The 17347-nt window shown below is 35.7% G+C and overlaps 1 protein-coding gene across 1 annotated transcript in view; it reads right to left on the bottom strand.

Annotated features, from left to right (window-relative positions):
* Nucleotides 1–17347, bottom strand: part of MIPOL1 (mirror-image polydactyly 1) — a 162065-nt gene that overhangs the window by 104721 nt on the left and 39997 nt on the right. Inside the window, exons 8-10 of the mRNA XM_041472129.1 lie at nucleotides 13906–14035; nucleotides 10099–10132; nucleotides 9669–9839 (exon numbers count right to left, since the gene is read on the bottom strand). Coding sequence (XP_041328063.1) covers nucleotides 9669–9839; nucleotides 10099–10132; nucleotides 13906–14035 — 335 coding nt within the window. The remainder of the gene's footprint in view (nucleotides 1–9668; nucleotides 9840–10098; nucleotides 10133–13905; nucleotides 14036–17347) is intronic.

Here is a 17347-nt window from a genome sequence, read left to right as displayed (position 1 = left end):
GCATAACTGAAAGATGACCTACAACTGATGAACAAGTTTGGTTATATATACACTTATATGTACATATTTATAGCTAGTAATCAATAAATAATAGGTAACTCGAAAGATAGTTATCAATTCTATTATTAGCAATATAACATGCACATTCATAAGCATTACTGCATCAGCATTTTAGACCAATTAAATACTGTGTAGTTAGACACTTGCATTCTGTATTTCTTGTAACAACTCCAGAACCCCAAAAAGTTGTCATACTTGTATGATTTAATACTTTTCTTCATCTGCAATAATTTTTAATTTGTTATAGCTACAAGTATACTTTTTAAATAGCCACAGCTTCTTAAGGGCTTTTAAATATTTCTATGTATTTAAATTGTGTAATTTAAAGAAGCATTTTCAATACAAAAGTAAACTATTAACCAAAATGATATTTTGTGCTTCATATTTAACAATAAATTAAAAACCTGACCGTAAAGAATGACAACAAAGCATTAACATCAAAAAGTACTAAAAAGTTCCCTTGCAAGAGCATCTTACAATCACATGCAGACTACATGCAATAGGAAAGCCTGTCCTTCATTTGCAATAGAGGGTAATGGAAGCTAAATTTTTCTTGTTCTCAAGCAACTCAGCTTGAAAAATAATTAACAGTGAATAAACATAACATGGAAAAGAGGCTAAATCCTAGATACTCACAATCTGAAGCACGAAATAGTAAAGCCATACAACAAACAAATGTAGGCATACTTGGTGAACCAGACAAAGATAAGTTAATGCTACTGTGAAATCTCTTTTTCAGAAAGAGAATATCGATAGATTTTCTTATTCCTATTTTTTTTTTTTTTGGTCAGGATCACTACACACTTTAAACCAGAATATGTAAAATAATTTCATCAAGCCTAAGGACTTGGAAACAGCTTCACAAGCAATAAAAAAAAGGTCATGATATTTAGACCAAACCAAGAGAGAAAACTGCCATTTTGGTAATTGTTACCTGATCATTTAAAAATAGTTTAAAATCTACAAAAAATTGAATTAACAAAAACATTTTTAAGTCCCAAATTTCTTTTTCTTCTGATATTGTAATCATGGTATTGCAAGTGAACCTTGTAGTACATACCGTCTGTTTGTTCTGATAAAGGACAAAAGAAAAGAAAGAAATGGAACTAACAAAAACATTTTGAAGTCCCAAATTTCAGTCCCAATCATCTACAATTCTGTTGAAAATGAATAATCAGCTTGTCATCATCACAGTAATTTTTCCTTATATCCTCTGTTACTGCTAGACCTTAGCTGCCTTACTCATCTCCTCTCTTTACAGCCTAGCACACATGCTGAATCATAAGGATGACTATGGAGGGTACTGCAGTGCTGGAAGAGAGGTCAATATTTCACCTCAGGGATTCTGGAAATAAAAATAAATTAAATCAACCAACAGTAGATCTATTCATTCTTCTTAGCTCTATGTCCCACAATACTCTTAGTCACTTACTATTCTTTGAAGGTATCTCCACTGCACAATTAAACCCAACTTTTCATTCTGTGTATCACTTTATTTTCAATTAATGCTACTAGTTTGAAACCTATTCCTCCTTGAAGGAACCAAGTTCATTTACATCTTGATGACAGGACAAAAATTTGTACAAAAAAAGTCTGCATATACAGTAGCCTAATAATTTTCAAAGGAAAAAGTCTGAATACAAACATACTAGAATACTTTCTCCAAGAACATTGATAGCTCTTACTTCCCTATTTATTTTAATAAATCTCATTCTCTTTCTTAAAATTATCTCATTTTTATAATTAATTTAACATAATACACAATTTACATGCTACTTAGCACTTTCTCTACTTATGCTTTGTTCTGCACCATGGAGTGCTATCTGAGAAAATAAATAGGATTTGTTTTTTGATTTAAGCAAACTCAAAGATGCCTCAAACCAGGAATTCACCTAGTGCATTCTGACATAAATGGTATTCAGTCCTCAAGACTTGGCTACAGCTAATCTGACTAAAAAACCAGACAAACAAAACCAAACCAAACCAAACCAAACCAAACCAAACCAAACCAAAAGAAATGCCCCCCTCCCCATTCTGGAAAGGGGTTAATGGGGATGCAAGATGCTGAGAACTACTTCATACTCCACATCCAACACTTTCTAATTCACACTACTTGCTAACCATAATAAACCACATAATTGCAACTTATGAACACTAAAGAAGGATCAAGGTAGGAGAAGCAAGTGAACGTGCAGGCCAGGCATATTAGCCTTTTTAGACATTAATGATAAAAATGAAACACAAAAATCTTCTTTGTTGATTATCAAAAGAATTCTTATGCAAACTTATCTGCATATCCAAAATAACAAAGTAATTTTGCATAAAGTTTCCTTAGAAAGCTGACTAAGGAAACCAGCTTTTCATACAAAGCACACAGTTTTGGGTGTTTTTTTTCCAATTTTTAAGAAAATCCAACATTTTCTCCAACAAGTCACCAAAGTGAAATCAGATTCAACACTCAGTACACCTAACTTGAAACTGTGAAGTGTTAAGTATCATGGAAAACCTACTTAAGGTACCTCTACAAGTGTTTTGGTACCTCCAGACCTTATTGCATGCAGAATTTTGGTACCTATAAATCTTATTGTATGCACAGTGATACTCTTCAGAAGGAAAACTGTTTGAATTCTGCTTTACAACATTGGAAGTTTCCTCTACGGGCTGCTGCTACTGAAACAGGTGATCAATAAGCATACAAAACATTTTTCCTCTATTTCGTCCTAGGATTTTGACATTAAATATTTAAATTAATTCCAGAAAATGCCTTGAAAGTCTAAGCTGTGTGAATATGAAGCTTAGCCCATGATAGATGAGTCAAACAGCAATTAATGGAACACGCTTGCATGCAAATTTACTGCCATTTTCAAAGGGGTGAAGAGTTTCTAGGTACTGAAGAGAGGATGAATGTTCAACTGGAAATTCATTAAAGTTTACAATTAAAGATATCAAGCTTGATCATGCCCTCATATACTATGCAGACATGTATTTTCTGAATTCTGCACAACACACTGTTTGCAGAGGAACAACAGGTGATTTAACAATGCAAACAATGATGTGTCTCCAGGCATCATTCAGTCAAAACCTTATGGCAGCAAAAAGAAGAAATGCAGTATCAATTAAAATTTTGCTTCTAAAGCTCAAAAAGAAAAACCATAATCCCTCTCTTCAAGGAAACACTTCATTAACATTTACATATTTACTCACACTTAGCATTCATGGACTAAATACAAAAGTTCAGTATAACAACTCCTCAGGGTAATTTCCTTCAGATTCTCCTCTCCCTCCACTAATGACCTACCATCTGACCTGCACTTCAAGCTGCAAGAAGTATTAATTCAAAAAATGCAAGACCTCACGCAACCAAAGACTCACTGAAGTCTAAAGTAAGGAATAAATTGCAAAATACTTGCTTTCACTAATGAAATTGCAACTCCAGTGAAACCAAAGGGTTTCATGCTCTATTAATAGATAGGTGGTGCCTATAGAGAAATCACAACCTCTGCTACGTCAGCATGAGCGACAAACTGACACTACAAACACAGATCTGTAGTGTCCCTAAACCTTCCCCTACTATCCTGTTTGAACATCTCACCACTCTGCAGATTTCTTAATGCTTTGAAAACTGTGAATTACATATCATGATCAAATTAAACAGAGCACTACAGCAAAAGATTAGACAGGTGTTATTTTTGGGGGGGACATTCTACACAAATCAGAAAACCCACATAAGAAACCAACTTTGGCCAGTTTCTTCCCCAGTTAAGTCTCCTGTGGACTAAAGTTCCTACTTCAGAGGCAAAAAATACTACATGATCTCCCAAATGTAGCCAAATATTTAATGGCATTTTCTCCTGGAAAATATTCATGCTAAAGCCAGCACAAATATACCCAAGGTAGAGAGTCAGAGCACACCTAATCATCTTGGAAAGTAAAGAATTATTATATATTTTCAAACTGGGTTTGTTTTTTGAAAAACTAAGTAGGCAAGTAGTGAAGAACTTGCCCTTTTATGAGATGCAGAAGATTCCTGATGCTCTTCAGCATCATTCACAATAATTTTATTTCATGTGTCCCAAATACAGCAGTCACTGGCTTGGTTTGGTGCTTGGGGAGATTCACTTTGTTTATTCTGAGAAGGAGCAAAGAAAACATGGATTTAACCATGTTCAGTATAAGATGGACTTCCTAAAACATGAATTTAGTCAAACTTTCAATGGATTATCTTTATTTAGGTACAGAGGAAATGAAATGTGACATTTTGAAGCACTGTTGCAGTGAAATGCAATCAGACTAAAACTAATATTACTAATCACAACCACTGATCACATAATTTGGCTTTTTGTGATCTCCCTTCAGGATCCCTTTTACTCAGTATTATCTCCAAAGAAGAGACATCTGTGAGCTTTACCTGAGGCCACTGATGTGAATCCCAATCAAACTAACAACTATTTAATCAACCCCTCTTTCTATACTCCCTGCAGTCACTGTGCAATTGTTAATGTTAAATCTCAAATTATTTTTCTTTTTAAATCTACTCTATATCTTACTCCATATTTCATTTTCTTTCTCTAAATTCACAGGGCAAAAAGGGGTATTTTGCAGACAGGTGTCCTCTCTCTGTCCAGCCATCCTGCTGGAAAGGAAATTTCCCCATGCCCATTCATCAGCTACCTCTCAGAGAAAAGGATGCAAATGAGAACAACATCAACTTGCTGCTGCCTTCCCAAAGAAAACCAGCCATTAGTGAACAAGCATGGTTCTTGGATCCTCAAAGTACAATAAACATTCCCTTTACTTTCACTTTCCTCCTGAAATAAATTCATAACCAAAATCATCAGTACCCAACAGCAGCTGCCTGGTTCATAAACAACTGTGAATACAGAATCCTTCCTCTTCTTTTCCTGTTCCCAAATATCAGTGGCAAAGGGAAAAGTAGGGTAAGAACCTTGAGAGAGTAGGTAAGAGGATACTGTCAGGTATGCTCCTGCCAGCCAAGAACTTGATTAGCATCCTCAGTCAAGAAGTGCCAAAGGGTACCAAAACACTGAGTATAAAACCAGACTTCTAATTAAAAGTACAAAAAATAACATCCCACACTGTGGTTTGGTTTGCAAAGGTATCACCTCTGTCCTAAGAGTCATGAGGCACTGTAACTTGTCCCCTGAGTATTCCCCAATTAAGGGTCCAGGATCTGTAAATATTTTTTTCATTTATATTTCTTGTTTTACATTTTGTACAGCTCTTGGGTTTACCACCTCAGTAAGACCTGTTCACTCCTGTGCTGAGAATGCCTTAATGCTCTGTAAATCACAGGCAACACACTTGTTTACCTGGTGTAAAAGGAGGAAAGTTGCTTTAGCAGAACAAAAACAAAAAAGAAAAGCTAGCAAGAAGCTGACTAGCTGTAAGTGCAGACATTTATCAGTTATTAGTCATTAGTCGAAACTGATAATGATGGGAAGTCAAGCATAGTGCATCTCGTCATTGTTTTCAATGATGATAAAGTGCTGCCTGCTGCCAAACAGCGCCTCAAAATGGAGAAGGATTCTTTAACTTGCTTCAGATGAGCAACTGGGTGCCTGCCAATTTTTTACATGAACAGTCATAAGCATGTTCCTGCACAGCAGGATGTGGTCAAACTATTCAAAGCTGTAAAACCAGGTTTGCTTGCCAGTTATGCTATTGCTTCAAGATCAGTGTACTAGAGGTGATACTTTGCCAGCCATGAAACCACTGCTATTCCTTAACAGCAAATTATATACATCTTTAATCTTTAAAACTCTGTATAGAACTGACGGTTACCAATTAAAAAACTCCCACATGTACAGAATTAGTTAGGACTGGAAACATATCAAACACACAATCTCCTAATCTCTTAATGAGCTTTAAAAAATCACTTCCTTCAAGCTGTACCAATTAAAAGGTCCCCTTTCTTGCCTAAACCAGAAGAAAAGTAATTGTAATGACTTACTCAAGTCTTCAGCTGCCAACCCTGTAATGATATTAACATTCCTGTCCACAAGGTGTGATGTGGCTAATAGGTCGCTGAGACACTGTACTGCATTGCCTCCTGCTGGAAATCACTTCTTTAGGGTATTTTATGAGGATCACATAATGTGACTATGCCATATGGAATCTCTGCTAAGTGTCTGTCACTAACTGGATTACTCAAGCAAGAGAGATTTCTCAAGAAAGGCAAAACTGTATTATGATCAACTGGACAAATAATTTTTTTCCTTGAATGGGTTAAGACAAAACCAAAAGTTACAGACAAGAAAATGATGTTTTATTTCTTTCAGAGAATCAGTCATAAAACACACTGAAGATCCTCAGTATCACACAATATCTGTTCACTAACAAACATATCTTAGCAAATACAACCAAACTGTTGAGTTTGTTTTTTTAAGGGGGTTGATACAGGGGAAGATGGATGTCAATGTTTAGCCATGCTTTAGTTGTTTGTTTATTATTCACTTGAAAATACATACTAAAAGTAGTATCAAATATTTGAGTTTATACCATTTCATTTGTTTTCACACATACAAAAAGTAGTTTGCATATTTGCTCAGCAATCTAGTGAAAGATCTGAGATTACATCCACTTGCACAGCTCAATACAGTGACAGAAGTGCCTCAATCTGCTTCCTAGTAAGAAGCAATGCTCACGCTGGAAATCTCAAAAAATACACTTGGATGTTACAGCTAGAAAAAACATTTTTATGACCTTTCCAAGACACAGACAGTGCTCTTCCTTTTTTGAAGAATAGAAGAATTATTCAAGTAAAATCCAAACAGAAGAATCACAACTAGCTAATCATTGAGTATGCTGCAACTGCAGTCCAATTAAATGCAGCTCAGTAGTATAGCTACCAAAAAAAGCATGATGAAACTGAATTTAAAAGACTAGTTGGAAGTAATCTGTATTTACCTGGTCATAGGAAATGCATAATTTATCAAATGCCCATTCTCTATCAATATACTTTATTCCTCCTTGAAATCAAAGCAATGTGTTTGAGCTGTGAAGGTTTTCACATTATTGTTTCTTACTCAGAAAAATCAGAAATCCTGTGAGTTAACCCCAAAAGCTAGACACTACTTCCGTTCGCTGTGCTTAATTGCCAAATGCCAGGCTATTGTGAAGAAAATCACAGCAAAAAGCAAGAGATGCAGCTTCACCAAACACAGTCAGTCCAGAGTCTTGTTATTGTGCAGGTAGTTCTCTATCATATGGAACCAGCTATGGTGGTCACTCAAATGACGTTGCTGTCTCCAGTACCACACAACAGCAATCAGACACAAAGCAACACCATGTGTCATGAAACATTCAACCTCCATTGCCCAGTGACCTCTGAACTTTACAAATGCATTTTCCAGAGGACAGACACAGCATGCTAATGGTTTACTCTATTTCTGCTTCTTCTCAACCTGCTCTCAATTTCCCCCTTCATATTTGATGTCACTTCCACAAAAGGAAAAGATTTAAACTTGAATTGTTATGAACGCCTGAGGCAACCCCAGATCTAACTTCCAATAATTTGCATTTGCTATGCTAAGCATATACATCCCCTGAATTATATCTAGTCCCTTTGTGGTCTAATGTAGAATCCCTCTCCTATTGTTCTTGCTGTTAGCCCTGTAATAACTACTGCTATTGCAATGTTAACAAAAGACTACTAATAATTCAAGTATGGTACGAATTCCCAAGGAATCATCAAGTGAGAAACACAGGTTGAAAAGGTAGCTTCAGTTCCAAGGATCTATTTTCTAGATTCAACAGTAACAGCTGTAAAAGCATCACATATTTGAAAACACATGATGGATAGTTTTATTAATAACAATTAATTTAAAACAGTGGTGCTATAAATGGCTAGTGCTATCATAGTACTACAGCTTAATACCAAATATTTACATCTTCATTTTGTGAGTATTTATTACTCTAATAATTCATTTTTTTCAGCTGCAGTATCTATTTAATATTACCTGTGTTTTTTGCTGATATGGCTAAAGATGGCTTTGCTAGTGGTGACATTTGAGCCATTACTATCCAAAATCATTATCTTTATTAATTTTCAGGCTGATTACTTGGAAAATATTACTCCTTAAACAGGCAGCTTAAAATCAATTAAATTAAAATGTGTATTAAAATGCCCAACAATGAAATCCTTCTGACATTCACATAAGTTTCATGGTTCATATGTGCCTGAAAGTCCACTTCAACAAAGAACCAAAAATGAAATAATGAAAACAAAAATATCAAGAGATCTTTCTCTTTTGCTGAAAGCTTTCCTGTTACAAGATGCTCACTTTTGAAATGCCCTGTGCAAGAAGAAAGAACATAAACTTTTGGAAGGGCTGTTGGATGATTCCCAGTAGCTGTGCTGGGAAACATTCCAGCAATATTATTATAAAAGTTAAAAAATAGACTCAGAAAGTAAAATACCACGAGTAATACATTAAGATTTTTTGCAATACATACTCTTGACAGACACACAAAATATTTTAAGCACCAGGCAGATGGGGCTTTCAAGGTTAAAGTAGGAGAGAATGAACAAAATGACTGAAAAAAAGCATGAAAATTACAGTGTTTGTAGAGGGGGCACTTTTATCAGAGGACTTTTTAATAGAACATAAATTCAATTAACATTATTGATATCATTAAAGATCACAAACCTGACTTTAAATCTAGTAGAAGTTACTTACATGTGGGCCAACTTTGGTTACTTACATTAAAAATCAAAATTTTCAATACTGGAAGTCAGATGAAATTTGTTGCCTGGCATAAGAAGCTTCATCCAGGATCTCTTCTCAGGAGATATATTCCCTGCTTGGACTGTTCCTCCCTACAACTTACTTCTATTGAGTTAAAAATCCATTAAAAAATGGTGGGTAAAAAAACCTAAACTCAAACCAAAGAAACAACGGAAAAACTCTTCCATGAGATGAGAAATGCAAGGAAATTCTCTTCATGGTGAAGAGAATTAAGACAATTACTGTTCTGTCAAAATAGGAAATTGCAGGCAATGAGTGATTTCAGCAGAAAAAAGAACCCAGATTCTTTCAAGTCACTAGTAGATGGGTAAGACTTTGAGAGTCAGGGACCACATGCTGATTTTTATCTCCTGCGTGTAAAGCAACAAAGGGAAGAATTGCTTGCATTGTTGCATGTGGTGCTGTTACCTTCCTTTAATGTATATTTTTGCTACTTATAACCCTTTATAAATCCTTCTGTCCCAGTTACCTGTCATCCAACGCATTTCACCAATACAGCATACTGCAAAACGAAGCCCTTAATAGCTTTTTAGACAGGTCAACTCACTGAAAACTATTTTGTTTTAGAAAGAAGACAGATAGTAATGAAGTGCAAAAAATACAAACGACTTTTCTCATGAAACACAGTGATGCCATTTTAATGGACACTACTCCCATGAAGAAGAAGTTGATTAGTAATTAGACATTTACTACAAGGGCTCTCCTTTGAGATTTTCAAGAGAGAAAAGTAAACAAAATATTTTTTTTCCCAAAAGTAAACCAAACCCTGCCCCCCTCCAAGAAAAAAAGAAGAAAAAAAGAAATTTTCTACTGAGTGATTATATACTTGTAGAGACTTACTTGAGATAAAGCAGCATCCCGTTGCTCTATTACTGCATTCATTTCCTCAGCTATTATTTTCTTTTTACGTTCTTTGGTCCTGTGTATTCGGTTCAGAATTATAGCTCCATTCTTCAGTATATCTATCCCTGTGTCTGCATTGTTTATTCTGTTCAGTAATTCCTGTAATGTCTACCAACAGCATTATATGTTAGTCAGACATGAAGTTTTAATATATTTTATTTAATATAGGGTTTTAATTAATAGGCACATGTGAATTGTAAATTGACTGAGTGAAGTTATTGAATTTTCATATTGCAGCAAAGATGTACATTATTAGTGTGTCAATTCTTCTTTTTCCCACATCTTAGTTCTTGAAACCCACTCAATTGAACTTAAGCCTCTAAGATATAAGACTGACATCAAGAAATCTCCTCAGAGAATGGCTTACCATGTCATTTTCTTCAGGGTTAATATTTTCTAGCCTAGAAAAAAGGGACACAGAAAGCCTGATCAGTAGCATTTCCTTAGTGCAGCAAAATGAGTTCGCTTTTTAAATCTTTAGAACCTCAAGTAATTTCATTCTACTAGTCTTTAGAGTCAACCATGACACTGAACATATTAAAGTGCCACCTGCTCGACTCCATCTTTCAATAATGCTCCATATCTTCAGCACTGACTTCAGACTGTTAAGTTATTAATGTTTACTGCTATATATGACTACAAGGATCAATTGTTCATATGTGCTTAGATGAAAAAAGTTCCCCAGTGATAGAAATGACTGATGCTTTTATTTTATTTATTTCTGGGCTTACAACTTTTACATGCTGGGTTTTTTTTTGTTGTTTTTACTGCACCCCAAATGAAACAGAACATGACTTTTGTTGATAGGGTTTTTTTAATTTTTAAATAATTCTTTTTCCACCTCTCTCTTCCAAAATGATGGAAAAATCCAAAACCAGTTGAAGTAACTTTAAAAACATTTTCATTTTGTATCTTGCATAAAATAGGAAGCTAAGCCAATTCTCTGCAAGGCCCTTATTTAATTCTGGAACAAACCAGCCTGCACTTTCCTCCTTTTCTATTTCAACAGAACATATATTGACCTGTCAAACACAAAGATGATACGAGGAATTTAGTCATACAGCATTGAATACTGTCTGTGTAAAAGTAGTAAGTGATAGCACAAAAACCTAATAAATGGGATAATACACATTTTATTTTACCTAAGGTTAGTTAAATGGACAGAGATCTCTCTTCTGGAAAAATGAGCATATTAAAGTTACCTAGCACTCCACTACTACTTAATGGTGACTTCTACTAAAAGTAGCCTACGATATTTTAAGACAGATAGTCCTATTAAACATCTTCTACACAGCAACTCTTCAGCAGTGCTGTGACAGGTACTGCGCCAAAGCCATGATTTTAGCCAAAACACATTATAGAACATTTGACAGCACGCTACCACATTTTCCATTAGTTTTTGCAGATAACAGTACACAAAGCATGGTAAATCAACCAGTATAGAAATTTTTAAATTAAAAATAAATATTTCAGAATATACTATCAGTGTATAACAGCTTTATATTTATATGGCATTCACAAGCAGTACCTACTCCAGCATATTCAGTCAGCACCAGAACTAAAGAAAATAAAGTAAAAGCTAACTTTTCTGGGTTTGACTTGTATTCATAAAGTAATATAAATAATAAAATAACAAACATAATAGTATTAATTATTATTATAATAAATTCTTAGAGCTGGATCCTTATTTTAGGTCCTGTTTTAAGATCCTGTTTAAGATCCTGCTTTAGGTTTTTACACTGTTCTAAGTACCACTTCATGTGGGACTTAAAAATGGATCTCCAGCTAGTTTGTATTCACAATGAAAAGAACAGTATTTGTCAAAGTAAATTGGCAGGACTGACCCAGCTTCTCCAGAGAACTTCTACATTGCTAAAAGTGTGGGTCAACAAAATCACCCAGCCAACCAACAGGCTGGGTAAGCAAGGTACCTTAGGGAGAAATGGGAGTGGAAAAAAGAACATGAACTTCTGCCATAAGCATACCTTCAGCATATTACTGCTACAAGGGATCTATATGTAGGTATATAAACACCTCCTTAGATGACAATATTTAAAAAAAAGTAGCAACCAGAGCTGTGTATTTGCCCTGTTCAGTCTCTCTGTGGTGTGCATAGACAATGAATGAAAACATCATGATTTTAAACAGCAGTAATCAAGGATTCCTCTCCCACTTCTAAACACATTCTGATAACATAACCCCTAGGGCCAACAGGGCTGAAAGGATTTTAGTTGTTACAGTTAAATAATGACAATAGAACTGTTCCAGCTGCTAATTTAAAGAAAGAATTAAAGCATTTGATAAAGGCTGGCAGACTGTTCAATATTGCACTCTTCTAAAGTTCTCTGATTGGAGTAAGTCCAAAACACATGGGAAGAGCGACTTGCGCTCTAAAACTTGATGAGTGTGGCACAAGTAGCCAATATTCTTTATAAAAACTCCAAACCTCTATGTGCTCCACATCTGAGACAGGAAACTTGACCTTTTGAACAATCACCATAAGGAAGGAAGAAACTATCAAGAGTAGTAGTTAGAAAAGAAAGCTGATGCTCTCCACAGGGAAATCTCTTAAACCAGTTCTGAGACTGTGAACGGCATCAGGGTATCAGACCTCTCTATAAAGCATGGGAAAGAACACCCAAGTGGATGACAGCTAGTACAATTGCTGTTCTCTAAATGATAGCAATAAAATGTAATAGCTTGGCTTCAAACTATCAGTCAAGGGAGTTACTGACTCCCCTGGGAACAAGTACCACTTTGGCATTACCAGTGTTTCCAGTGCCTTCTGCAATGATGCGCTTTTGAGGAAGGTACTATGCATGTTTTCTGAGAAATGGAGTTTCTTCTCTTTTCTCATACTTTTGCTTAGAACTAAGTCAGTTTTCAAGAACATGAGTGAAGCAGACAGAAGGGCTTGAAGGGAAAACAAGTGAAGGTGTTCTGAGGGATTCATGTGTGTCAAGAACTGCCATTTGTGTCTGTGGATTCCACTGCAGAAAAAACAGCAATATGCCAGAAACCCAAGTCACTGACCAAGTTTGTTGACTGGAATAATGAATTTTCTGCATTACTTGAGTTCTTTAAGATCGAAGATCTTGAGTTTATGCTAACTATTTATATACAGGATCATGTGATGTTTGAAACCATACAAAACTTTCTTTACTCTTGGAACATACAAGATTACTCTATTAACTTCTAAATTTTACAGAGTAATGGTAGACAAACTATGGGCAGGTTATTGAAATTAATTTAGGCAATATTCTCTAGCCTGAACTATAAAAATACCCAAAAGAAGATGACTGGTTTTCAGCCTGAAAGAGGAGTGATCTTAGTAGAATCAATTAATTAACGCAACATTGCCTGCCATTTAGTTAACTAACAACGGCACCTATTCAGTCTCCTGCCATGAAAAGCTTGTTTCTTTGTATTTCTCCTGGTAAAAAACTAAGAGACATTTCTCAGCCACTCTAGTCTTTGTGGGACTAACAAAGATGATCACCAAGATCATCACAAATCAGATGGGCAAGGATTTTGTGGAGAAGCAAACTGTAGCTTCAAAACTGCCTATATCCCAAGGGAAAAAGAAATCACTCTTGATAATTTTCTCCTGACTTAGTTCTATTTAACATAAGATTGCCTATTTCTGTTGTGTTAAGATGGCATACATAAAAATCTATGAACTATTAATTGTACCCTTATTACCTTACAAACTGCTCCTACACTAAAGATAGGGAAAGAAACCATATATTTTTACTGTGTCACCCATATAATTAGTAGAAATTTTGCTGAAGGCAATGTCTAGTGGGCTTAAAGGCTTGATTGATTTCCTATATGTTGCAACTTTTGACTGACATTCTGGTACTCTGTGTCAAAAGATCCCTATAAAATGTCACATTCATCTTATTTCTCCCTCAATAAATCAATACTGAAGCTTTTGATTATATTTTACATTTTTGTGATCAAAATTATTCACCTTTTCTCAGTCTCCAGGGAAAAATATGGCTTTATAAAACAGCTAACAAATTAACCAATAACACAGTAAGACTAGCCCTGGTCTATTTTATTGCACGGATAATAATGTGCTAAGTTTTCCTATAACCACTGTTCAGCAGCTTATGACTGTCACAGAGTAACACAACAGCCCTTTTACATGGTGCAGGAAAAGTATACTTACTCTTTGAGAGACTCTTCTAAACGCTGGACTCGCAGAAATGCTTCATCTCTCTCTTCATTGGCTAACCTAAGCCTTGCCATGACAGCCTCATCACGTTCCCGTTGAGCAGAATAAACTTCTTCCACCAGAGCTGCAAAAGTGTGTTCAACAAACAAGTTTGACAGGGAAAAGCACTATTAGATGCACTTATGTTGGCCTTTGCCACCCCCTCCTAAAATCAACATTCCTTTGATGACCTTGGATTATTCTGCATAAGGTCTATATTACTTCTTACACACAACACTAACTTGCTGTTAATTGTTACAGTCAATACTTTAAGGTATTAAATAAAGCTATTTGTTTTCAAATTCACCCCTATAAAATCTAACAGGGAAAGAAAGTGATTTGCTGGGTGTTCTGAATACTTGCTTAATGGAAAAGTAATTCTTAAAGCTCAGAATCATACAAGACACTAGCAAGTTTCTTCTAGGACACAGAGTTAAAAGTAATCGTACATTAAAACTACTACCATCAGACTGCTTCCTATCAGGGTGGCACAGTGATATTAAAAATTCTAATATTTTTATAGTCTGTCTCTGGTATCACAAGAGTGGCACAGCTGGCATCTCTCCTTCTCTGCCAAGCCTTTACTTTATTGTGTAATATACTGTTATATTATCTGTTACAGCATACATGGACCTTGGAGCATTAGGTACCAATAAACTAAGATTTACTGTCTATCCTTAGGAGCAAACTAACACCTTCAAGTCATTCCTCATCCTGAGCTTACATTTTCCCCCTGCCTCTCCCCTGTCAATATGTCTAACACCATCTCTGGCACACTGCCAGAATCCTTACCTCGACCCTGCCTCCACTAAAATCTTTATTCATACTTTCATCATTTCCCTCTGCAATACTGCAAATCTCTCCTCACAGTCATCATAAAACCATGCATTCAAAATGTCTAGGGACTTTCAGGATGCTGTAAGACTGCTGTCACTCCAAGACAGAGGACTATATTCTCTCTCACTGGAACCTCAAAAAAACTCAGTTGAGATCTATAGGTTCTCCATCCTCCTTGTCCCTTCTAGTCTGTCAAACTGGGATATAGCCATAGTCTCCTAACATCACACTGTAGTGTTTTTCAAATTTTGATGTTTATTCCTCAAGAACTTTCTCTATTAAGGCATTGCTGCTGGGCTTCCTTACTCCCTACAGAACTACCTGCTCCCATCTCAACCACTGCTTAAGTCATTATGATCTCAAAGAAAGGCTTCCTCCCTCTTTACTTCCTCCATCTTTACTTCCTCCCTTTTGCTAAAAGCCTAGAGCTTTTGTCCCTCCATTCTTACCTAAATTGAGATCAACTTTTTTGCCTTTATTTGTTATTTTACTCTTACTTTACCTCTGTACACTATTGCACAAAAAAAATCATAGTGAAATATATAATGAAACATTATACTGTTCTTTACAGAATGAAATAATAGAAACACAGAAGAACATTTTTGTAGCAACTATATTACTGGCACAAAATACATTTTATTAGTACCAAGAAAAAGGAATCTTCTTGTCCTCAAGCTGGGGAGAAGACTGTCACTGAGGAGTAAGGAAGCATTTTTTGCAGACCTAGCAAAATGTTACAGGCTAACAGCTCATTACACAAAATCAGACAGGGAAAGGCTAAATGTTACTTGTGAAAGTGAAGTCCCTCCCCTCACAAAAAGTCTGCAGAGGAGTCACAAGCCTAGTCATCAGGTCAGAGCTGTAGCAGCTGTGTCCCAACAACAACAGCAAAAAAAATTCAGCATCGGAAGCACAGAATTTGAAACGTATGCAAAAATTAACAAAAACTTTATTCTCTTGAATTAGAGAATTAAGAGATTAATATTCTCTTGAATAAATAAATAAGAGATTATATTCTCTTGAATCCAGAAGAATAGTGTCTTTTTTCCTTGAAGATCTATTTCCCCTGTTTGCAACAAGAAAACTTTGCTTGATGTGGAATGGAAAAACTAAGGACTAAGGCAGCTGTAACACTGCATTTGCACTGGCTGGTATCCAGCAATAAGTTTGCAGCACCTGCAGAGAATGCATCTGATATCTGCAAAAGTAGGTGGCTTAGCAAGGACAAGAAAAAACCATAGCAGGTAACCTAGGCTGTGCATTTCAGCTCAGCAGACTCCCACTTTGACTGCTGAGATCAGTGATGGCAGGGAAACTAGTGCCAGAGCAATGACTGCCTGGGTAAACTACAGTGCAACTGCTATGTCCTGACTGGATCTGGAATACACAGCAGTTTGATTCTGTACGGTAATTATTACCTATCAGTACCTAAATCTATTTGTTTGCTATGGTTTCTCCAGTAAATTATGTCAGTGTATCTAGCATCATAACAGAGACACTTCACAGAGAACCCTCTCCATAAAGCTGCAAGTGGAAACACTAGGATATTTTCACCTTGAAAACAACTGCTGCAATGATCTGAAAGTTGTCTAAAATAACTGAAGATCTGGCACTTATTACTGTTCTGAGGTTAATTATTTTCCAGTTTAGCTAACTTCTTTCTGACCTGTTCAAGTGCACCCCTTCTGTCAGACCTTGGAACATCCTCACCTCAGCATGAAACCCCCAATTTGTTGACTCCTGCAATGGATCTTGAACGTACATGTACACATAGAGCGACTCTCTTTTGGCACATCTAAGTCCCTCTCTGCATAAATATGGCCAGTGATAATAATGACTACACAGGCTTTTAAAAACCAGATTTTTGCTTCTTATTCATTAAACCAAAGTAGTGTACATGTAACAGTATGAAAGCATTCAGAAAAAGATGTTTTTCAAGTTATTTAAGCATCCTGATTATCTGAACTCTTGCCACCATTGACTGCAGCTCAGATGCTAATTGCCTTTGAACAGTGAACCCTTCCCCCACCCAAAAGTCTATCACAAAACACTGTCTTTTAACTATCAGCTATGAAAAGTAACTTTAATTGAGCAACTTTCTTCTTGTTTTCTTATCCTTCCACTATAGTAAAGCATTGGTGTAAATATCCCACTGACTAGATCTAAAAACTGCATTAAAAAAATATAAGTCATTCCATATCAATTACAAGTGTTTGACTTTTGGTTCTGTTTCATAAAAGTAATATTGCAAGTCAACTGTTTAATACTAAAACAGATTAGGGAAAATGTAGAAAATCATGTAAGATGCTTGCATAGTAATCTAAGTTTAAAAAAGAAAAAGATACATAGATACATGGCATGTTAATACAACATAGCTATACTGACACTTCCAAAATAAATTATTTAAAAAATACTTAAAGACCTCATCTAACTCATTTTAATGGTCTACAGAAGACCAAGTCACCTGATCTCTTCACCAGCCAAAGCTGAATTTAGGTTTGATGTTTTTGTTACCCAATGGCTATACATTTCTGACTCCTATTTAACATTTTATGAATTC

Source organism: Pyrgilauda ruficollis, unplaced genomic scaffold, assembly GCF_017590135.1.
Source record: "Pyrgilauda ruficollis isolate IOZ18807 unplaced genomic scaffold, ASM1759013v1 scaffold28, whole genome shotgun sequence".
NCBI lineage: Eukaryota > Metazoa > Chordata > Aves > Passeriformes > Passeridae > Pyrgilauda > Pyrgilauda ruficollis.
This window is presented reverse-complemented; position numbering and strand designations above follow the sequence as displayed.